This window comes from Vanessa cardui, chromosome 9 (assembly GCF_905220365.1).
Source record: "Vanessa cardui chromosome 9, ilVanCard2.1, whole genome shotgun sequence".
In the NCBI taxonomy this organism is placed as follows: Eukaryota; Metazoa; Arthropoda; class Insecta; order Lepidoptera; family Nymphalidae; genus Vanessa; species Vanessa cardui.
In genome coordinates, this window is record NC_061131.1 from 12,807,152 (window position 1) to 12,833,588 (window position 26,437).

Genomic DNA, 26,437 nt, shown 5'->3' on the forward strand with positions numbered 1-26,437 from the left:
ACAATGAGCTAGTATACTCAAAATCAGAATCAAAATAAACTTTATTCAAGTAGGCTTTTACAAACACTTTTGTATCGTCATTTAACAATTGAGTGAAGCTACCATCGTTTCGGAAAGTAGATTCTACCGAGAAGAACCGGCAAGAAACTCAGTAGTTATTCTTCTTCAAACATTTAAAATTTAAGGCGATACTGATTGTGAAATAATTAAATAAATAAAACACATATATTTGTTTCAAAGGAATTATAGTATAATAAACAAAGTAAATAACATAATCAATTTACAAACACATCGTTTTAATTATATAAAATTATTTATTTGTTTTCATACGAAATATCTTAATTTACGTTTTCAGAATACTCTTTCAATAAAATAAATAATATTTCTGAATTACTCCATAAAATGAATTAATTAACACGTTGTTTGTGAACGCGTCAAAGCTTTACTTGTCATTGTATTTACTGTGTGACAAGTGAAAATAAGGATTTGTATCTATTTATTCGTATTCGAGTGTACTCTTTTTTATGTTTACTGAAACTGCTATATAAAATCTAAATAAGGTTTATAGTACGTTACTCAGATAGAGAGCGTTTATTAAAAGAGTTTTTGTTTTTATTTTAATGATTTGAAATATTATAAATCACTTGGTGGTAGGGCTTTGTGCAAGCCGCCTGGGTAGGTAGCAAGCCCGTCTGGGTAGTTACCACTCATCAGTTATTCTACCGCCAAATAACAGTAGTCAGTATTGTTGTGTTCCGGTTTGAAGGGTGAGTGAGACAGTGTAACTACAGGCACAGGGGACATAACATCTTAGTTCCCAAGGTTGGTGCGTCATTGTCCATGGGTGATGGTGGCCACTTACCATCAGGAGGCCCATATGCTCGTCCGCCAACCTATACCATAAAAAAAATACTAAGCAAGTGATTTATTAAATAAAGCCTAAATGAAGTCGTATCATTCCTAATACGTTTATTAAATAAAGTAAATAGCACACAAATGTACACTAATAGTTTTTTAGTATATTATTTTTGTTTCCTACTGTAAAAATCTGCTAAAATTATTAGAATTACCAACATTATTTCATCGGGTAATATAGGCAACAAGTCAATGACGTAATTGGTAATGGATAAAAAATTTAATATACTAGTAGTCGCCCGCGGCTTCGCCTGCGTTTTAGGGTGTTGTCTTGTGCTAGGCAAAAAGGTAGCCTATAATATCCTTTCTTGGAGTTCAAGTTTGCTTCATAACAAATTTCATTAAATTCCGTTTGATCGTGAAAGAGCATCAGACAGACAGAGTTGATTTCACATTAATAATATTAATATAGATTGAAATTGATCACATTACATACCTTCACTATAAATAAGTCTAAATGTATCTGCATGCCGGTGCCCATAAAATTGCCCAGCAATGACGTCACTGAAGGCTCTGATCACATGCAGCAGTCTTGCGTTTGCGGTTGGCGTCAGCTCACCCCCACCTGCCGCTGAAGAACTACCGGCATTATGCCGTTCTTCAACGCCAGGTCCTGCATGAGCTACCAGGTATACCTATGAAAATGTATTAATGATTAATAATAAAATATTTATATATTTACCATAAAATTGAAGGTAGCGCTTTTACCATTTCATTTTTCCTCCTAGCCTTGCTTAGAACATGTTCCAGCCATTCCCACTGCGATCTTCCTCTATGAGGTCCATCAGTTTTGGCCGCCCCACCAGCCCAGAGCACACTATTTAGTACTACTATTCGTAACCTGCTATGTGACTGTTCAATTGTGTAATATCCTCCTAAAAGTGAGACGTAAAATCTTAAAATGCACTTCAACGACAGAGATAGATATATATTCGTTCAAAGTTGGCGATAAGTTTACCAGTTTCAAAAGTCTGCAGCGCTTCCGTTGGCAGCCACTGCATCCACATATCGACTAATTTTCTAGACGGCGGTGGATCATTGTGCCCCAGAGCTGGGAAAACAAACTGGCTGCTGAACGTACGACTGAGAATATCGGTCACATTCCTGACAGCCTCCAACTTAATTTCCTCGTTCAGATGCTCCATCGATGATGATAAGATGTCTCTGCGATAAAAAATATAACTTCAAGACCTCGGAGTCTCAACTTGTAAAACTACTTGAAATGTTTTTACTTATGGCTGAAGTTTGCTTTAAGTGTTTCACAAATAGGTTTTGATACCCGTAAAAACTTTGCGCCATCAAACAAACTTCTGGAAATTTTGACAAAGATATCTGTATTCTGATTTACATAGTTCGGTCTAGATTTTAGACTTCATTATTTTTTTGTTTAATATAAACATAACCAATCAATTTCTATCCTAAATAATGTACTCTAAAAAACTTCATAAAGTAAATTTTATCTAAAATAAAGAACAAAAAGATGTTGGTTTTGTTATTTATTGCATATTAATTCGATTTTGAATCTATTAAAACGACGAGATAGCCTCCTTTTGTTAACAGTATATTAGCTACCACAAACGATCGCATAAGCGGTCAGAAGCCAGATGTTGCAGCGACCATTACTCAGAATAATGTCCGTAATTGTGTGACCAAACATTATCGGCTGAATGTGGAGATTTATTAATGAAGATAGTATACTGACCATTAGCGAGATAAAGCTACGCTGGAGTTGGGGTAATTATTCTTTGGAATTGTGCTTGGGGTTTTAATGCTTACTGAATGAAATTATTTCAGTCGTCCTCCTTTTAACAACAAAGGAGCGAATGTAATTCAATATACGTGATTGAAGTGAAACGTTTTTTCATTAAAACGTTACACAAAGAAACGTTGCACTAAAATTAAATCTTATGATTTTACTCTGTGACTTAATTATTTATTACGCATCTGTCATTGCTAATGCACTTTACTGGTTGGTTATGGACCCAGGAGATATAAAAGTATACAAGTGTCCGTTCAAACACATTTGCAATTTTAAAGTCTGGAAGTCTAAAGGGACATCAATTCAGTGCGACTGGAGACAGATCTGACATAACGTGATTTTCGAAAGCGGAATGTACGAGTAATACTAACCTCGTACAAACTTTAATCTACTACTGAGAATTACATGAAACAATTTACAACTGATTCTAGTCTCGAACTCAGAACTTTCAAATATTCGAAATTTCTTTTCAATTTTTCCTTAAAATTTGATTTATAGTTTATTTACGACGTTATATAAAAGAGAATATCTGCATTTTGTTTTTGATTAAACCGTCACAGATACTTGGATGTAATAATTTCATAATGGCAGTTATAACAACAATACAATAACATCAGGTCATTGTGATACTAACTACTTATTCATACAATGGAAATCGTAATCATATCCGTATCAATAATGTAACAATGCATCATATTAGAAATACTTATAAGCTATACGTATATTGTATTGCAAATAATTTGTCACATACAGGAAACCGATACATTGCCCCTTGTCATTGTGTAATGAGAATAGATCATCGACATCAATAGTTCACTCATTTTCATTCCGTTTGTTCTCAATTGAATGAAATGAGTTATATAATGTTTGAAAATGTTTTGTTTGTAACTGAGTGAAACTAATATATTTACTGAATGTACAGTCAGAATAAGAAAACCTTTGTCAGTTTTCAAATTCATTCCTTTATCAAGACTTTAACTCTTAGTACCTTTTGAATCTAAATATTAAATCATTAAGACGGAATAAGATTCGATCGGTAAAGCAAATTATCGCTCACACTGAACACACGAAAATAGATCTTAAGGTGACGAATCTTTTCTTACCTCGGCTGTACATGTCTAGATTAAATAGAGTAACATTTGAAGGCAATTTGTACATAACATGTGTTCAATAAAATTAATGAACTAAAGCATGACTATTAAAGGATTGAATGTGATACATCTTTGTACACACATTTATTATTTAAATAATCGGTTCACAGGTTTATATTTATTTTGAAAGCATAGTTAAGGGTGTTGAGGTTCAGTCAAACTATTTTTAAAGTGCATCATTATACAAACCCAGTCCACAACACAAATTCTAGTGTGTCCGGATGTCGCTCCGCCATGAATGCAGCGGCGCTTTGTATAAGTGGCCACGAGCTGTCACATGTGTGGTCGCGGTGGCGTCCGTTGCGGTGACTGTGTTCGCTATTACCACGATTGTGTTTACAACCTGGAATTCCACGTTTATACTATACATCTTAACAAATATAATCTAAATGTATTCTTAGTCTCTTTGGCTTTTACAAGCATTGTAAATTATGAATGAACACGGTTGATATAAATCTTTTAATAATTCCACTTACACAAAAATATATTCAACTCTCACTACATTCCAAATTTAAATACAAAAAAGGTTTTCATTTAAAAACTATATTTGTACTTTGTCTTATTATCAAAACTTACGTCTGAAATTTATGGCGCATTAGAATAAAATGCAGTATGTTTATTTATTCAGATATTTTGTAAACACTGACAATCGATTCCCCTATTACGTACAATCATTTTTGCTCTGTGAAAATATTGGGGCAAAATACCTCGATTCCACTTTAGGGCCGGATATTTCGAATATTTTGCAGAGGTTGTGTCATGCGTCATGAGCAAAAGTCATGCATTTGACAACATATTTATGTCTCAGGCCAAGAATAACATGGATATATTTTATTTATGTACGTTTCTATAACATATTTTATAGGAATATAAACGAAATATTATAAAATTTGATTTTCAGTCAAGATTTTCTATGTGTATTCGTATTGACATATGTAAACGTTTTTTGTAATTTTTGAGCAATTGTGTTTAAAAGATAAATAATAATGATATCAATGTTAACTTATATCTTTCCTTTAATTAGTTTATACTAAATACAGCGACTGTTTATAGTATTATATAATCATACTTGCCTTATTATAATGTATTTATATTGTAAGTAATTCACGAATAAATATTGCTCATTATATAGAATTTGTCAAATGGAGTAGGTAGGACTATTTGTTATTACCAGTATATTATCAGTTCACAAAAAACAATTAGACTCTATGAAAATGTTTTATCTTATAAGCAAGCATAAACGTTTAAAAGTAGTATAAATATTTATATTATTAGCAACGTCGTTCTCATCTTCTGATTAAAATTTATTTATTTCAAATCGTTCGTCTATTTAACGAAATGTTGAATGAATGAATTCAATTGAATGGTATAATGTCTCAGTGGACTTTGAACGAAGAACGAAAAGATCGAGATATTTTATCGCTTATACCTTGGCATCTGTATCAGGCTGCATTATTGGAACGTCGCTTCGACTTAAGTTAAAGCAAATCTCGATGTTACGAGTCAAGTTGCGCCACAACGGATACGTGTAATGAATGGAAAGCGTCGCCTTCTGACGTTATTGCTTAGGAATCCTTCACACATGACGGGTTAAAAAATTTATATTGAAAATGTGTTTCTTTGACTCGCTGATTGTATATTGCAGCTAGTTTAGTTTAAATTTATTTAAAGATAATTCATCTCTGGCTCTGTGTAAATTCAAGTTGCATTTTTTATTAATTTAATTAAAAATAATTTAGCATTATATCAAACACCTAATCTTCTGGTCATTTAATCTGTAACGTAAAAATAATATGTGTATGTGATAATAAAGAAAATTATACTTTGATTTAAATTAAAAAAAAATTATGGCCCATATTCGGGTCTTGGTATCAAAGTTGACGTCATCGTACAATTATAGGCTATGTTATAAATTTAATTTATATTTATATAATATATTTTTATTATTTTCATCGTTAAGATGAATAGTAGAAGACATAAATAACTCAAAATATATTTTCCACTTTCAATAACATGTGATACAAGTACACTGTGAGTTTTTGTTAGTTTCAAACTATCACAAACGATAACAAGTACTGAACTTTCATAACATATACTTCGAAATAAACAAGAAAAAGAAATACTAAAAATAACTTAGCAGAATCTATTTGTAATTTATTTGTACATATTATATTCGTTTAATATGTAATATTAAAATTGTATCACATTTTCAATGTCAATTAAAATCATTATTAAACACGTGTTAGCATTTTCAGACTAAATTTGTATTAAAATATTTTATATAATATAATTTAGCTATAAACATAAACATAAAGTATGACAAACTTATAAAAAGATAATTTCCTGCGCTTCAAAACGCTCAGTGTCATTGATTCTTTACGCTTGAGTTGCTACAAGCGCTACGGTAAATTGTAGCGTCGCTACGTGATTTGCTACGAGATCGCTACGAGTGCCTTTTATACGTCCTTAATCTTACATGAATTATAAAGTATTAGTGAGCTTAGTTACTGTTAAAAGCAATTGATTAAAGCCTGCTTTAGCAATGTTTTAATCTAATTAAAGTCTTATTGTATTAATTAGAGTAATTATACAATTATGCACTAACATATTATGTATAATAATTAAATTGGAAAACAAATTAATCGTTTACTAAAAGTTAAACTATTAATAACTACTGTACAATTTTGGTTGAATTAAAATGGTTATTATTGGATAAAAAAAATGTTTTCACACACATTATGTTTTAAAAAATTATCATTAGTTAAATTAAAACTTGAATTCCCTCTACGTAATGTTTAACTCTTTAACTCGGTGAAGTTTACAAACAAAAAGACAATAATGGGTTGGAGTTCAGTTAAAAATTTAAACAAAATTATGAATTCAAAGCTTACCTCTATGTAGCTCCTGGGAATTGTGGAACGGGTCATAATGAAGATCTGTGATGTGCCAAAAGTACCCTGGGAAGAAAATTTGAAATTAGTATAAACAAAGGCCGTTACCTATTCGACAAAATATGCGACTTGATTTAAATGTTTTTGAAAAGTTAATACTGCATATGTTCCTTATACAAAATATTTAAAAAAAAGTATGCTGTCCCTATAGATATTCAGCATGGTATCCAAACTCCATACGTATTGTATTATTGCAGCACATAAGTGTTTGCGCAAAAATAAATGCGCTCTTTTTTCCTGCGAATCCGATATTAACAGTAAGAATTCAAGACAAACGGTTCTATATGCTTTCCGAGTCATTGGAGTGTGCACATCTAACTTACCATACTCCAGGCTGTTACTGCGAATATTTCGGTAAAAAACCCAATAACTTTGTATCGGACCAACCCATGTTTGAACCCATGATCTCGGGATCTGCACCCTTATGACTGAATAATATGCCATCAAGGTAAAATGTTCTTTTCAGTAAGTGCAATATTTAAAAGTCTTTTTATCTTGTAGCTATAAAGTTTATTATATATGCCATAAAATATGAACTTTATTTTTTTCTACAGTAAATCGTCGTTCTGTTAAAGCAGGAATACATATATATATAATTTAATATATATATATGTATTCCTATATATAATTTTTAATTAATATATATATTACTCAACAAATTTATAACATCACAGAAAAAAAGAAATGAATAAATAAAAAACAAAACCGATTTAATATGTGATATATAACTCAGCATTTCAAATGTAAATTTTAAAAGTGCTATTTTCATTTTTAAAGTCGACGTGAATGACATTGTAGGAACCATTTATAATAATAATACTACGCCACGAGGACGGAAACTCAAAAATGCTTCAAACTATTTGAGCAAAAAATAATTATTTAAAAAAAGAAAAAAGAAATATACTTCAGTTTGTGAAACGATACTCCAAGACAAATTAGCGTATTCTACTTAATCTGATTGGTCGATGACAACTGATGACGCAATGGTCGCAATAATAATAATCTATAGATATTATAAAGTTGGAGTGTCTGTTTGTATTTGTAATACTAAAATAGCGCTTTTTTACTCTATGCATGTGTATGTATACACGGTAAATATACGAAAATAACATTTTTTACAATTTTTGTTTGTCTACCGTCAGTTTGTTTGTTCCGGCTATTCTTTGGAACGGCTGGACCGATTTTGACGGGACTTTCACTGGCACATAACTGATATAATAACTCCTCATTAACTTAAGCTACAATAATATTTATTTTTTTGTTAAACTCAAACGCGTACAAGGTCGCGGCCACAGTTAGTAATGTAATAAAAATTAAAATAAGAATAGCATTATATTTCTTAAAATATAGTATCATTTAAAAATGGTCAGTACACTTTTAGAGAATAACTTCGAGACAGATGCGACAGCCGTTAAAACAATATATTTACTAGGCCTTAAGAATGCCAGATGTTTCTTAGTCATTTTATAAAATTACATTATGAAAAAGCGTTGTAAAATAATTTTACTATAATACAAAAATAAGAATTGCATATTTAGTAATTATTAGACACGTCGAAGCATCATGAAGTTCAATTAGGGCTACAACAACAACCATAACATATCAGTCGGTAAATTTCCCACTGTTGGCATAAAGCCTACTCTCTCTGTAAGGTAAAGGCTAAGAGCATATTCCATCACGCTGCTCCAATGCGGTTTGTAAAGTAAAGTAACAGCTTGTAAATTTCCCACGGCTGGGCTAATGGCCTCCTCTCCCATTAAGGAGAGGGCTTGGAACATATTCCACCACGCTGTTCCAATGCGGGTTGGTGGAATGCACATGTGGCCGAATTCCAATGAAATTTAGTCACATGCAGGTTTCCTCAAGATGTTTTCCTTCACCGCTGAGCACGAGATGAATCATAAACACAAGTTAAGCACATATATATAGTGGTGCTTGCCTGGGTTTGAACCCGAAATCATCGGCTAAGATGCACGCGTTCTAACCATCTCGGCTCATGCGGTTTGGTGCATTATATATGGCAGATTTTCGTTTAAATTTCAACAATGAAATTTCTCACCGTGTTTTCTTTAACCGCCGAGCACAAGATGAATAATAAACAAAGATTAAGCACTTGAAAAATCAATGCTTACTTGGATTTGAACCCGCAATCATCGGTTATGATGAACGTGTTGATAATAGTATAACCACTGGGCCGTCTCAGCTCAATTGGAATTGATTTCGATTTCTCGTATCCAATTGGCAACGTCAAGCTGGAAGTTTGAGCGTGGTCGCCTCTGTGTCAATATGCCGTAAAGAACATGTGACATGTGGAAAATGTCACACTTGAGGTGAGAGCGCCGATTACATGCGGTGAAACTTTTGACCAGACTCCTGTTACCAACTGAATCGTGCTCCGTCTTGTTAATCTTGTAATGTTTTAAACTATTTGTGATTTCATATTTAAAATTAATGACTAACGCGAACATTTAGACTTTTGTTTTGAATATCTGATAAAGAGTATTCACCTGACCTGTCATAATACATATATGATTTTTATTCTTAAATGCGACATAGGTTTTATATATAATGAAGGTAATTGGTAATTTGAACGCTACTGCTACTGTTAACTTATTTAGTTTTCCAGAGCAGAATTTAAAAATACTCATGATTTTTTTAAAGACCTCATCGACATATGAACAATAAGAATTAAAATTGTATAATATACGATATTTTCTTTAATACCATAATAGGGATGATCTTTTTAACATGCACTTTATTTTATCTGTGCTGCATAATGTATAATCTATGCATTTTATGAGAGTAGCTCAACTAGATACAGATAAGAATTGATTTTTTTTTGACTCTTTAGTATCCAAAATTATATGAATCATTATAAGCACAATTTTAAAAACACGAATTCCATAGTATTTCTTTTAAATAAAACCGTTTGAAGTAGTTTTAAATCTCAATAAATTCAAGTAAAATATACATAATTTTCAGTATTAAAAAGTACTTCGCACGTAACTAGGTACTAAACTAAATAGGTAGTTTGAATACGTAATGCATCGTACTGCACTCACCCGACAAACTTTATACATTCATCTTACGAAAATCTTTTGAGATATCAAATGTGTCTGTAATGCAAAAGTTACGGCTCGAATTTTAGATCGATCTATAATGCTAGTTTCATTCTATTCAGAATGCATGTCAATAACGTGTTAACATCTAAATTAAGTTTGAAATTATTAGTTATAAACTCATATGAAAAGGTCATATAAACCATTCACTAGACAAGGAACCCAAAAAGATCCATTAAGGAAACCTTTTTGTGATGCATAATTGAAACAACCACTAAACATAAAACTTATATTACAACGCAACTTTGTTTCGAAGAAGGTTTTATTTATAATATTACTAGCTGAATTTCAGGCTTTGCCCGCGCGATATTTATAAAACACAAACTTTCGCCTTTCCCGTTTTACGCCCTTCGGAGTGGAGTTAGGTAAAATCTGGTTTTTAGCTGTCTACGCTATATAAGGAACCTATGTACCTACCAAACTTGTAGGTGTTATAGCTTCTGAGATTTCATGATTAATCAGTGAGTGGTATTTTGATTTTATATATATGTATATAGATTTTATAATCAACAGAACTTAGTAGAACACACCCCTTAAATTTAGACACTTAATATAACAAGCATGAATTTAATGTGTAGTATAAATGATAATTATACTATATACGTGTTAAGCATTGAGGAAATACAAATGTATCATTAACATTTATGCGAGTATTTTTACAGTATTGATTGAAGGACCCATTTCAATATGTGACTGTATTTGCAACATTTTCAAAAATGTAGAGAATCGCTGTAAAAATATTCGTCTTTTTTATGGAAACAAACAGTAAATAATAAATGACGTATATTGTTAATATACGCATAAGCATAAGAATATTATGCAAGGCGTTAATGCAAGGGATAAATTAAATGAATGAATTAAAAATAGGGTAAAAAAGTATACACTATAAACAATAATATAATTTTTTTTTTATGATATAGTTTGGCGGACGAGCATATGGGCCATCTAATGGTAAGAGGTCACTATCACCAATGACAATGACGCTGTAAGAAATATTACAATTCCTTACATCGTAAATCACCATCAACCTTGGGAACTAAGATGTCATGTCCCTTGTGCCTGTAGTTACATTGGCTCACTCCTCACCCTTCAAACCGGAACACAACAATACTGAGTACTGTTATTTGGCGGCAGAATTAATGACGAGTGGGTGGTACGTACCCGGACGGGCTTCCAAAAAGAACCACCAAGTATTAGTACGTGTAAAGTATATTTCTTCAAAGTTAGTTAGGAACAGAAACTTACCAATCTTAGCGTAAGTGAGATCAAGCCAAAGAAGGCTCGTGATGTAAAGTGCGAGGCTGCTTGGAGTCATGTTACGTTGTTACATCGTGATCACATCTAATAACCCCGCGCATCTTCTTCACATTATCTGGGAACAAATAATAACACTATTTAATTACAAAACATAACAAATAAAAATAATGCTCGCGTATTTTTATATGATACGATTGTTCGATTGCGTTCATGTGATCTATTTAAATATAAACTTTCTGTTCATTCTAGTCAATGGACGGAAATATGAGTCAGTTAAAGAGACATCACATGCTTTCCAAGACTGGTGAACTTCCAATTTTAACTACTACTATTGGAAAATATATTAAAAGAAAAATGTGTTAGCTTTTTAGTGTTTTACTCAAGATTGAGTTTGAAACCAGGACATAACAATTTGCAGCCTTATAATCCAACCACTAAACATAGGTGCGTTATGCCCTCTAGACAGCTATCCCTTGCTTTCTCTTTCTATCTATATGTGTTTTATATAAAATTAAATTATGTATTTCAACTATATAAAACTTATTTGTTTAAATATTCACGTGATTTGTAACAATTTTGTCGTTTTAATTTCAAACGTTTTTAATTTAATTTACTGTGTTTGTTATTTAATACATAATACATAATAGGGAAAGCAACTTCATGCCAACTGGAGTTCCGATAACACCTTCCGATTTTTTTATAATTGTATAGAAGTAAAATCTGTTAGTCATTGTGAGATATATTTTACTCAAAGGGCTTAACATTTCAAATCATGGAAGTAATATTACAATTTTTAAGTACGCAAATGCATGTATTTGAGTTTCTTCAGGGAAATAATATAGAACCGCAAATATTTAGTCTTAATAGGATAAGCGCTTCACTTAATTAAAAGCAAAATATGTTTTCATAAATTCCAATATAATATGTGTGGAATATTTTAATATTTAATTTCTGTGTTAAAGCGCCGAAGCTAATATCAAAATTTAATTAAACTTTTGAGTTTCATTAGATATTTTTATTGCTTGTGGCTAACTTCGAAACGGTTTCAGCGGATTTAAGTAGTTTAAGAAATCTTTATCCAGTATTATAAATGGATCTTCCTTTTATTTCTTATTTGTAAATAACTTTAAATGTTTTGTATAAAAAAGACCAACAACTGACTGTAAATTTCCCACTGTTGGGCTAAGTCCTTCTCTTACTTTGAGAAGTTTTGGAACATATCCACCACGCTGTTCCAATGCCGATTGGTAGAATACACATGATGTACATGTACAAATTAGACACATGCAGGTTTCCTCACGATATTTTTCTTCACCGCCGAGCACGAGATTAATTATCAACGCAAATTAAGCACATTAATATTCAGTAGTGCTTGCCTGTGTTTCAACCCGCAATCATCGGTTAAAGTGCATGCATTCTAACAACTGGACCATCTCTGCTCTTAAAACAAATTAAAATAAAACGTATAATAATTATAAAAGTTTTTAATGAAATGTGAATTTATTTAGGCGATATTAATTGAAAAGTTATAATAAATTCTAGTGAAAGACCGCGTGTAAATAACTCCTATAACCCTTTTGAGGACAAAAGAAACTATTAAAAAGTGTTCTAATTAAACCGTCACTGTTCTTCATTTCAGATTGTAATGAGTTTCTTTACAATGACATTTCACACAAAAGAATATTTTACAAATTAAACATTTATCTCTTTACGTTTGAGTGTAAGAATTTATTAGTTTTTTTTCGTCGGAGTAATTATTAAGAACTGAAACTATGTATATAATAAGTCAAAAAATTATTTTTAATTATGTATAAAAAGAAATTATGATTTACAGTTCATTACATTTGAATTATAATGTTATTTAAAATAATGATGGTGTAATCTAGTTAAATTAATAAAGGTAATCTTGTTTTTTTTTAATATATATAATGAATTTAATGTAATTTAAATTAAATGACAAATGATAAAATGTATAAATAATAATATAATAGCTGATGCGAACGTTTTCGTTATCGAATTCATTTGGGTTCTTATATCCACAAAACTATTAAAATCATGTATAATCGGATAACATACGCTTGTGATGAATATTTATTTTAATAGTAGCATAAACGTTACAAAATGATGTTTTATATTTTTATAAATATAATCTGGTTCTATTTATGATTTAGTATTATTACTTAAAATATATTTGTAATATGGGCTCACACAAAATGGGCTCTTTAAATGAGATTGATTACAATCAAGATCTCAATGCTGCTAGCATTCTTGTCACCATTCCACGCTCGGTCGGTCAAGATTTATACAGTAACTAGTTTTAGTTCATATTTATACATATTTAAGCATTTAATGTTATTAAGTCTTATGTTAGTAAAATATTGTTTAGATCTCCATGTAAATTATAAAAAATAATAATTATATTTCTTACGCAATGGAAGGGCGTTTATGTCAGAAGTCAAAGTGGCATGTTACATAATTATATATTCGTAATTTTGTTAACATTATCACAAATGTTTTATTAAAATAATCGCGTGTTTAATACAAATAAATTATACGATATTGATAGCTTCCGACAGACTCCGTTTAATTTATCGTATTACGTCACAGCAAGATACTTATCATCTCTATAGAATTTATCACTGTGGAGGTTTCCCTTGGGCAGGGCTACAAATTATAATTCCCGCATTTTTTTACCGTCATTCATTGCTTCAGAAAATTAATTCAAATTACTAAACTCATTTATTATAAATTATAAGGGAGTTGTGTATTTCCAAAATACATTTGTTTAATATTATAAGTGCGTGGTTCCAATGAATAAAACTTCAACGTTTTATTTTCGATATTTTGAAGATGAGATTATGATCTATCGCTATTATTTAAATCACCAATGCGCTGTCAATCTTGGAAACTACGTTGTTATACCATTGTGTCTGTAAAATCAAAATGAAAATAAACTTTATTCAAGTGGACTTTTACAAGCACTTTTGAATTGCCTTTTAACAATTAAGTGAAGCTACCACCGGTTTGGAAAGCAGATTCTACCGAGAAGAACCGGCAAGAAACTCAGTAGTTCCTCTTTTCAACATTTAAAAAATACAATCATATCTGTTAAATACAATTATATAAGTATGTAATGTATCCTGCCTGGAAGTCAACATGTATTAATTCCACGTTTTTTTATCATCTACAAAATTTTGTATCGAATAATATGCCTTTTTTACCAATGTATTTTTTATAAAAGATTTAAATTTACGAAACGGCTGAGTTAAAAATGTCTGCGGAATTTTATTACGCACAGTCACCTTTCATACTGTAATATAACAACAATTAGTATTGGAGTTTGGTGGTACAATATGTTTACATAGACTGTCTTGCACAAAGTCCTACCAGGACTTTGTTAAAGTTATATTACGGAAAAACAATGGAAACTGCTATAACTTTGTCATAATAATTTGATAGACACCAATTATTGAAGTGTTATTAAAGTCAACATAAGTCATGAATTGTTTTTATAATAAACTTACTAACTTATAAAACATATGTTTAAAGCTCTCTAAATGGCTTAAAATACTCATATTAATCTCAAGATCTTAGCACTTCATTTTTTAAAACATTAAATCTCTGAAGTGAAAAGTACAGGACTATTTCGGAGTCAATACCGAATATTTTCGAAGAGAACTACTGTATAAAAAATTCTAGACACACGCTCCACCCTATTAAGTTCAAAGATTATTCCACTATGTACTTAGTTCCATTGCGGGTCAGTGGGCATAAACGTCATCCCTATTGATGTTTGGCTCTGAAATAACTGAAGCGTGGGTACAAAGCCTTAAAAAGGTAACAGCTTGTAAATGTGGGACTGTTGCGCTTATTCGACCAGGATGTTCCGATGCGGGTTTGTGGATAGACTCGTCACAACATTTCAGTACATATTCAAATTTCTGCACAATGTTTTCATTCGTTGTACATTACGAGATGAATTATAACACATAAATTTAGCACATGGAAATTTAGTGATAACAACAACAGCATGTAAATTTCCCACTGCTTGGCTAAGGACTCCTCTCCCTTTGAGGACTGAGGAAGGTTTGGAGCATATTCCACCACGCTGTTCCAATGCGGGCTGGGGGAATACACACGTGGTAGAATTTCTATGAAATGAGACACATGTAGGTTTCCTCACGTTTTTTTAATTCGGTCTCAAACCCCAAATCATTATTTAGATACATGAGTTTAAGCCATATCTTCTTACCTCAGATATAGAGTACTCGCAAAGTAATCTGAATTCTGAATTTGAACACATTTTGTTTATATTTATTACGTCTGACATTGCTACATTTACTTGTATAAATCGTGACAATGGGTCCGTATCATTTCGTCTCTCCATAACATATATGTTAAGTGTAAAACGTAAATATAAACAGTAGACACACTCGAAGCACTCGAAACGGCCAGTGTGACGGACAAATGGGCCCTTGACACGAGTCAGTGGAACCACTACAACGGACACGCGGTACAAGATAACAGAGGAAACGATAACGCGTATATTTTATTTACTTAATACGAGCCACCCCGACTACGCACGGGTGCAAAGCTACACAATTTACTTATTTACGATATCAAATTCTAAACTTCGAAAATTGTCAGAATTTATTTACTATGTTATCTATGTATTATATACAAAAACATTCCTTAAATCACTCTGTCTATTTAAAAAAAACGCATCAAAATTTGTTTCGTAGTACTAAAGATCCCAGTATACATAGGGACAGACAGCGGTAAGCGACTTTTTTATATTATGTAATGAATTGTATTATGTAATAATTTATAATAATAATACTACAAATTATAGAATTTAAAATAAATAAAATCATTAAACATTTTTTTATTAATTGTAATTTTAATTGAGCCCACGTATTCATATTCATAAAGTTCATCTGCCTTCACTGTCATCAACCTACTGATAATTAGTCATTTTCCTATCAAATAGCACCTGGCTACAAATGAAATAATTCGAAATATAAAAATAACTTTTGAAATTTGTCTCTTTATAATTCGGCCCATTTTTGCTACCCCGCTTTCACTTATGAATCGCGCCACGCATGACTGGCTCCACTCAAATAGCGATCGCTGTTCCGGCGGATCGTCGAACAACGGCTGCTGGCCACGCCTGAGTGCAAATGAGCTTTTTTGTTGACTGTACCCACTTTTGTACATGACTGTATATAGCCGTATTTTTAAAATACGTTTTAGTATCATCGTGACAAGCAAAAATACACAATGACCGCGACCCATTTTTCAAGTTTTCCGCAAGTAAGATTCTAAATGAAAAAATAAATACGTGAAAGGAGATTGTTGTAGTAATTGAGTAGTTAAAATATTTTGTTCTACATCGTTTTGTAATATTTTGCTATCAAAAAATGGGTAGTTTTATTTGCTTATATTCCAATTTATTTCATTTTTTAATTTTTGTTGTTTTTTATTTTTGCATTGTTGTTAATTTTTGGTTTTTGACGATGATTTTTGTTTTTAAAATTGTGATATATTGTATACTTTGCTGCTGTTTTATTAATCAATTAATTGTTTCACAGGGATCAATTTTAGGTCCTTTTCTATTTTTGATATATATTAATGACATATTTTTTTATGCTAAAGATATTTCTCATATTGACTTGTTTGTTGATAATACACAACTAATTTTTTAACTTTACCTAACAGAAAACTAATTGAGAACAAATTATTTCGTTTTAGGTAATAAAACAAAATGTTTAGCATTTTACTAACCTAATGGAATACAATAGTAATTTCAGTTTACTTTTGACAGTAGAAATATTAATCTAACTGAAAATATATTGATTGAAGACTGTAACCGTTTGGCTGAAAAGAGTAACTAATGTGTTTTGCCGATTTTTCTCGGTAGCTACATTTCGAAAATTTAATTTTATTCTGTAATATTATAATTATGTTCTAAAAGTAATCGGAAGAATCTATTTGGTTAATATTTTTTAATTTGACCAAGTTTTTAGTATATTTTTATCATGTCTCATTCAGTTTTTTTTTTGAAATTTGAAATTATTTTTGTATATAAATTAAATTACTTGTAATTAAGTGCTAATATTTCTAACCAAACCGCCTAAAGAAATAAATGAGTATTCGACAGAATGTACATCCGTATTAGTACAAATATTATACTTCATACTCTTTACTGTATGCAAATAATGCTGTATGCAAATAATATTAAAGTATATGTGGAAATAAAATAAGAAAAACAATATGTTGCCAAAACTGATTATTGATGGTTCAAATCAAACTATAGATATTCAAATAGGAAGTTAATAATCCCCAAAAATCACCATTCTTTGACTTTAAAGTAAATTTAAACTATAACGGAATACCTTTGCTGAAATCTCATTAAAATTCTTATAAAGTACCTTCTCAGTTAAAAACTTAAACGCTCAGTTTCAGATAACTTTTAAAATATCTTAAAAAATATCAGCAGAAGGTATCCTTATTAAACGACAAAGTATTTCCATATAATACGGATTTACGACAATCCAATTAAAACTTTTCGGTCCACAATACAAAGTTTAGTTTTCTTTGTAATATTTTTTTTTCTGCTTGTACATACATGTGTTCAGTATATTTTTCACGTTGCTAGTTACGGTAAAGTTTCACCTATTACGTATAAGTTGTCGAGGGTCTCGTTTGCTTCTATCGATGAAGTTTTTATTACCAAGCGTTAAGATTTTATATGCGTATGTTTTTTAAAATTGTTCTAAAAATATATAGAACTCTCGTCTTAGGCGATGAAGACCACTTCAAGTGCTATGACATAGCTGTGTACATGTCTATGCTATAAACATATGGCTACCTCTTATGCCTACGTCCAAACCCACTAAAAAATTTAGATAATGTCGAAATATTGAGCTCCACCGTACAAAAATAAAAAAAAGTACATAAAAACATAAAATATCCCGAAATCAATAACTTAACCACTAAAAAATGTCACCCAATCAGATTGAAATGCTTCTTGTATGTGAAACAACAATGAAAAAATAAAATAAATTACAAAAAAATCCAAATATCTTCTTTGAAGTTCAAAACAATGCGACGCCAAGTATCAATCTTTTAGGATTCATAGTCATGACATTAACTTTAATAATAATCTGAAATACTAACTCATTTATTCATAGCCGAATCTACTAACGGAAATTTACCAGACATATGTACATATATCTACACATAATTCTTCTCGTTTAATGAAGTTAGACCTCCAAATTTCGTTACAATGTCAAAGGCAAAATAACGTATACGTGGTATTTATTTTAATAATAGAAATTAATACTATTATGAGATTATAAATTAAAACTCAATACAACGTCGAAAAAAGTTACCTACCTTAATGCCAAAAAAAAAATAGGTCTATTGTAATAAATGAAAACAAATTTCCGTAGATAATCATATTAATAAAGTAAGTAAAGTTAAGTTATTATTATCATATTTTGGTTTCAAATTTGAGTGAGCCTGTTACTACAGGCATCAAGGAAAATTGAAAGTAATGTAACTAATAATATCATACCATTACTAAGTAATGATTATAGTGTTATATTTCGGTTTAAAATAAGTAATATCTTAGTTCCGAAGGTTGGTTGTACATTTTCAATTTCACATCTTGCAGTATCTATAGGTGGTGGAGACTACTTACCATTAAGCCAGAAAAACACAATAAATTTAATAAATTCATTCAATTATTATTCTCAAATCGTCTAAATATATAGTAGTTGTATTGTAATCTGTTTCGATATATTTTTGCACTCGCAGGCACACAATTATTACTTTATTTTATAAATTTGAGAATTTTTAACTATGTATAAATTGTAGAGAATTGATACTTGATTTACGACCTTATATTAAAGTATAAACAACATACAATAAAATGTCTGAAAATCAATGAGAGTAGAAGAGGAAGAAGGCATGGTGTTAATAAATTAATAGAAAATCTTTTATTTGTGAGTTGTTTGTTTATCTTCAATATTTGCCGGCTTCCTAACAATATAAATTAACAACTGGCAATCGTATTTACATTATCAACATTTTTGTTATCTTTGTTTCCAATGAAACCGCTTAACGTATTTTTTTTAAATTATTCGATGATAATTTGTAATACTTATACACTAATACTTAGTAGGATAAAAATACTTGTCTTAAAATAAGAAAAAGAACCAAGAACTTTAACGAATTCTTAAAAACAATTACAGCAAGAATATTTTGATAAGCTTGTAGTTATTAAAAATTACGAGTATTTCAATTAACAAAACACGAACATAACTTATTTTGAAATATTAATTAAAATGGCGAGCAGCATAAATGGAATTGCGAGTAAGGAACGAGTAAAACGTTGGAAACAATTTTGTATTACGTATAATGCGTTGTTATTATCGAGGTCAGTTATTTCTGCGCAGTCTTGGAAGTTCGCATTGGTCCGGGTTTTAAAATTACGCTTTTACAACGTTATGTAATTTAAAAATATTGGCTTATTAAACGGTATGTTATTATTCCACTACTGGACAAGGGGTGATTGTTCTTCCAAAAACAGTCCATTCTGGTCAATTGTTTTTGTTGATATACATGTGATATAATTACAAACACGTTTTGGAACAGCTTGGGCTTACTGGGTTTCTTGCAGTACTTACTTTACACACTTTACATTAACAGCCTCTGAATTTCCTACTGCTAGGCTAAGGCCTCCTCTTCCTTTGAGGAGAAGGTTTGGAACATTCCATCATTCTGTTTTAATGCGGGTTGGTGGACTGCACAAGTAACTGAATTTCGAAGAAAATAGACATTTTCAATTATAAACATGAAGCAAATAAATATTCAGTGGTGTTTACCTGGGTTTGAACCCGCTATAATCGGGTAAAATGCATACGTTCTAACCACGAACCATCTCAGCTAGGCTAGTTGTTAGTTCAGTCGCCCTTCGAATACAAATATATCACGGGTGAAATAACGCGAAACATCTAGTTTAATATAATATCAAAATACACAAAAACTTCCAGCATCAGCACACAGCAACTATTTTAAAATCCAATTGTTAGATTCGACCTACATTCACTAACAGTCGATGTAAAAAAAAATAAAACATGTGACCATTTTTGTGATTGTTGTATAAAAGCAACGTGTTTTGAATGTGAAAAAATATTGAATTTGAAATGAGATGTTTAGTGTCTATTTTGCATTTGTGTAATACATAGTCGGAAGGGCCAGTGAGGCATCGGTGGTAGATGGTCATCATCCAAATCATTATCAACCTTGAGAGTACTGTTTCTTATATTTGTAGTTTTTTTACGGTATAGGTTGGCAGACGAGCATAAGGGCCACCTGATGGTAAATGGTCACCATCACCCATAGACAATGACGCTGTAAGAAATATTAACTATTCCTTACATCGTCAATGCGCCAACAACCTTGGGAACTAAAATGTTATGCCTGTAGTTACGTATATATTTGTAGTTAAAATTCACCTAACTTTCAAGCCGAAATTCAACGATATTAAATATTGCTGCTTGGCACCAGAATGTATGATGTATGTCCTACCCATATGGGTTTGTACGAAGTTCTACCACCAAGTAAAGTATGGCAATTTTTACCATTAGACCTATTCTGTATACTATTAACTTTTCATGGTTACTGTTTGTCATGTTGGTAGTCCTCAAAAATGAAAACAGTCTATGCCGATTAGGGAACTGAATCTTAAACGATCAATAACTTAATAACTTGCCATCCAACTCCGATGGTCATATTCATTTCGAAATATTATTTATGACTGTGAGATGACTGCGTATTCCGATTTTGTGGGTATAATTTGGCTAAGGGTGAATAAAAGGAATTTATTCGTCAACAAATTTAGGACATCCATTAGAAAAAAAAAGTAAAGTAAAGTAACAGCCTGTAAATTTCCCACTGCTGGGATAAGGTTTTAGGCTTACTCACTATGTTTTCCTTCGCCGCCGAGCTCGAGATGAATTATAAACCCAAATAGAACACATATATATTGTGGTGCTTGCCTAGGTTTGAACCCGCAATCATCAGTTAAGATGCATGCATTCTAACCACTGGGCCATCTCAGCTCTTCATCCATCATCCAGTAGTAGTATAAAATCCTCATTCCTTGGAGAATATGTCACTCCTTCTGGTATTCTTCTAATCGAGCCATATTGCTGTGCTAAGATATTAAAATAAGTACAGGGAATGTGTCCTTATTTGGGTACTTATATTCTTACCATAATATTATCCTCTGCGTAATAAGTTATTATTTATCAGCCTAACATTCAATGTGTCAGTTCTAAATTTTGCAATATCTGTTCGCTGTCGAATTGCTTCCAAGAAGGCGGTCTAAATAGCCAGATCAATTCTGAGTTCTTCAAATATTCATTGTGTTTCGAACTTAGCTTATGATAGACAGTGTTGGAAATAATATCCAAGAAACATGTGCGAGTATATGTGTCAAATATTTAGAGAAGCAATTCTGTGAACGCTTCTAAATGTTACTGAATAAAAATGTCATCAAAATCAACAACAACAACAACAGTCTGTAAATTCCCACTGCTGGGCTAAAGCCCTCCTCTCCCTTTGAGGAGACGGTTTGGAACAAATTCCACCATGCTGTTTCAATGCGGGTTGGTGGAATACACATGTGGCAGAATTTCTATGAAATTTGTCACATGCAGGTTATCTAACGATGTTTTTCATCACCACTGAGCACGAGATGAATTATCAAGACAAATTCAGCACATGAATCAGCGGTGCTTGCCTGGGTTTGAACCCGCAATCATCGGTTAAGATGCACGCGTTCTAACTACTGGGTCATCTCGACTCTCATCAAAATCATGTTTAAATTTTTAATCTTCATGACATCAAATCAAAATGTCGTCCACGGCAAGCTGAATTTCAAACGACTGTTTTAGTTATTTAAAATCTTTCACTTGTCGAAGTACCGTCTTTAAAGACAAAAGATTTAGTAACAATAGCTTACGTTACTAACCCTCTTTCTATTGAAGTTATTCCTGAATCATCGAACTGCTATTCAAAAGTTTTGAAGGCCTTACTCCTTTGATCTTTGTTTTAATAATAATGAAGATAAAACCACAACCTATAAAAGTAAGTTGGCAAGTCTGTGTAAAAAGCGCACACACATGCATCGTTTACATATTTATGCAGCTAATACAACAGTGTGCAAACACACATTCATATCTCTAACCCAAGTTCACCAACACACATTTACGCCAGTAAGTAAATAGCGTACAAACACAAGTGTAAAGCTTACGTCGTCGTGTGCGTATATTAGGTTTGAATAAAGATATTATCGATGCAAATAAAAGACACAACCTACATCTATATTGAGCGAATTAAATGATCTTTTGATTTATACGTGTTCATAAAATGATTTGTCAAAATTTATTCGGTGATGTAAATTATGTGGCATGTTTTAAGAATGTGTAATTGACACAACGAAACTTCGTGATAGGGCTTTGTGTAAGTCTGTCTGGATAGATACCATCCACCTCTTTCTACCGAGAAATAGCAATACTAAGGACTGTTATGTTCAGGATTGACACTCATCCTGAATGAGCTAGTGTAACTTCAGGAACTAGGGGAAAACAACTAAAATCTCCAAATTTGAGCTTTGTTGATTTAAGGAATGGTTATTCTTTTATTACAGCGTCAATGTCTATGTCATATGGTGACCACTTACAATCAGATGCCTTATTCGCCCGTCTTAAATCTATACATATAATAAAATTGTTGTGTATGTTTGTAATATTAAAATAGCCCTTTTTTACTTAAAGCATATGTATTTATACACGGTACATATACCAAAATAACATTTTTTACAATATTTGTCAGTCTGTCTGTTTGTTCCGGTTAATCTCTTGAACGGCTGGACCTATTTTGACGGGACTTTCACTGGCAGATATCTGATATAATAGGGAGTAATTTAGACTACAATAATATTTCTTTTTTGCTAAATTCAAACGGGTACAAGGTCGCGGGCACAGATATGCCATAAAAATGATTTATATTTTAAAAATGTTCCATCACTAGATAAGAATATTAATTTATCTATTGCCTCGTATACACAGCTGATATATGTATGAGTTCCCCTTTGAAGGTGAACGTCATTGTGCGTGGGTTTTAATAATTATATTATGATTTCAGCGTTTACGTGCGGCCTTTGATAACGTCAATCTATGTCTTCGACATGACCGTGTAACAGAATATTCAATTATATATTGCATGTAACAATTTAGTGTATTATATTTTATATGGTAAGCTTGTTTTTATTTTCTTTCATGGTACAGGTGGTAAACACTAACAAGCTTAGAGGTTTGAATACATAATAACACAGCTTTCGTCGACGTGATTTTTCGTTCGTTTTCGAACAACAACAATAGCCTGTAAATTTCCCACTGCTGGGCTAAGGCCTCCTTTCCCACTGAGGAGAAGGTTTTGGAACAAATTTCATCACGCTGTTCCAATGCGGCTTGGTGGAATACACATGTGGCAGAATTTCTATGAAATTTACATATGCAGGATTCTTCACGATGTTTTTCTTCACCGCCGAGCCCGAGATGAAATTAAGCACATGAATATTCAGTGGTGCTTGCCTGGATTTGTCTCGCAATTATCGGTTACGATGCACACGTTCTAGCCACTGGGCCATCTTGGCTCGGCTATAATTACTTTTAATAAAGAAATAGTGTATACGAGTCACAACGTGTACTGACACATGTCAAAGATAAAAAAAACACACGAGATTTGGACAAAATTTTACTTCCATCCAAAGAGCACAATCACATCTTAGAACAGCTAAATTAATCATTATTATTTCCTTAATGACATAAGTAACAAAATACGTTGTGTATCATGAAGAAGCTGTTTATAGGTTGTGAAGGGGAGTATTTTTAATTGATTTAATACAGTACACAAGACATTTCAAGTTATTTCGAAACTCATAAAGCAATCAACGCTTAATTAATTTGAAAGTCGAATAACAGATTCCTTGAAACATCTAGGACTGAGAAGTGTCTGTGTAATTTAAAACTGACGAAAAATAAATATGCAAGCAGTTCTTACATAATATGCAGATCTTGGGTACAGTCAGGAACTAAAGGCATTAAGGCGAAAAAAAAGCGCTTTAAAAATGGAAGCGACCGGTAAGAGATAATTCTTTTATTTTCAATGCAAGTATGTTTCCTAAATACAATATACTTATGCGTATAATAAAATTGTTTTTAATGATATTTCGTGAATTGCAATTCTGGAATCAGATATCAGTTAAATATTTTAAGGCGAGATGTTCCAGTGGATTCAAGCAATAAGCGAGTGATCTATGACATATGAAACTAGGGGAATGTCTATAAATCTGTATTAGAACAGCATGGTGGAATAACGCCTTATCCTCAATTAAGGCACGAGCCAGTAGTGGAAAATTTAAAGAATTCTCCTGATCTTCTTTTTCGTTAGTTCCATCGATAATTTAATGACATTCGGTTTTATTACAAAAAAAAAAATATTTAAAAAATGTAATAGTTTTTATTTATAGTTCACAAATTGTTTTAAGTATATATCTTACGTATTTACTATGTACATATCACACAACTAGTTGTAAGCGTGGGTGGGAGGAATAAGTATTCTAAAATTCATTCTTAGTGGTCACATATGTCACATAGGAAACTCCTGCCCAAAATTCAATATTGAATGATCTAACATTTTGGGCTTGTCGTTGTGTTGTAATTCCATCACACATTTTTTTTTAATTTTATAAGTAGCTAAACAAAAAAAGGTATCTTCATAATAACATTAAATGAAGACCAATATTGCTTCACAGGATTTGAACCAGTGGTCTTAAGGTGAGATTTAAATTCTACCCACGAAACCATCGACCTAATATTTAGAACATATTTAAACTCAATTTATTCATCCCGCAGTCTTTATCAAATTAATGATTTTAAACAAAAGCAACTTAACCTAACTTTCTAAATGTTTTGCTATTGCGGGCAGTACTTACGGAGATACGAGATTAAAAATAAAACCATAAAAAAGGCATAAAGCTGGAATTGTTCCTGAGTACGAATGGACAGGTAGATGTGATACTGTTTGTAAGAGTATATTTACATATCTCCATGAATATTAATAAAAAAGTAGGGTGCGGCCCGACCCTTTATTTTGCCTGAAATTTCGGGTAGTTCTATATAAATATAGTTGTCTGTTTGATGTGTAACAACAATAACATTTAAACTAAAACTCAAATAACTTTATTCAGTATAGAAGCATGACACTTTCTTATTGATGGTCAATTGAAACACTACCACCGGTTCAGAAAAGAAAATACCCTGACCTGAGAAGAACCGGCGAAAGAAACTCAGCGTGTTTTTTTTTAGTGTCTCATATATTATTTAAACAATTTAATATGAGATGAAATAGCCAGGAGTGGAATTATAGCATACATATTTTAATTGTTCCGAAATTTCATAAACATAAATTGAAGTGAGTTACTCTGGTGAGATCCCATATATCCGATACCCCATGTGGGACTTAACACTGCAAAACCGGTGCTAAACATACTATCGAAGATTGCTAATAACATCTTGGGCCTATAAAATTGGAACCTTTGGCATTAAAACCATTAACGTCTGTTTTGTTTTATTTGTTTAATCACCATTTGACAACCTTATTAATTCCCGAGGTGGAAAAGAACATGCGAAGATAACATTAAAAAAATTTTAAAGCCTAAACAACCTAAATGCTCTTAGATCATACAGTTTTCTACAAGACATTCTTATAAGATGTTGCTAATAGCCAACGAAGAATTAGCAAAATTAAACTCTAACTCTAAGGGAATTAAATAGAGGATGAAAATTTTAATTGAAGTTATTCATATCTAATTGATTAAAATTGATAAAATTTGTAGGAAAGTTCCTCGTATTGAATTGAATGTCATATTCAAAGTTAGGAATACGAAAAATGCTCATTTATTTTTGACGAAATCTTTGTGTACAGTCATTGTCATTTTTCAAATTCAAAATATCCAAATTATTCCAAATACAAGGATATAACATCTTAACTCTCGTGTTGTTCGTTCATTAGTTTAAAGTAAGGAATTATTATTATTTCTTACAGCGTCAATTTCTATGGGCGGTGGTGACCACTTGCCTTCGGTTGGCCCATTTGGACGTCCGCCTAACAATTACATAATAAATTTGTACAATCATCGTTATTGTT

The 26,437-nt window shown here is 31.6% G+C and overlaps 1 protein-coding gene across 1 annotated transcript in view; it reads right to left on the reverse strand.

Moving 5' to 3' along the window:
- The window catches only part of LOC124532381 (acid sphingomyelinase-like phosphodiesterase 3a), an 88,116-nt gene that overhangs the window by 5,329 nt on the left and 56,350 nt on the right, over positions 1-26,437 (reverse strand). Inside the window, exons 2-7 of the mRNA XM_047107277.1 lie at positions 11,141-11,267; positions 6,717-6,782; positions 4,015-4,168; positions 1,874-2,079; positions 1,624-1,790; positions 1,352-1,550 (exon numbers count right to left, since the gene is read on the reverse strand). Coding sequence (XP_046963233.1) covers positions 1,352-1,550; positions 1,624-1,790; positions 1,874-2,079; positions 4,015-4,168; positions 6,717-6,782; positions 11,141-11,210 — 862 coding nt within the window. The 5' untranslated portion in view covers positions 11,211-11,267. The remainder of the gene's footprint in view (positions 1-1,351; positions 1,551-1,623; positions 1,791-1,873; positions 2,080-4,014; positions 4,169-6,716; positions 6,783-11,140; positions 11,268-26,437) is intronic.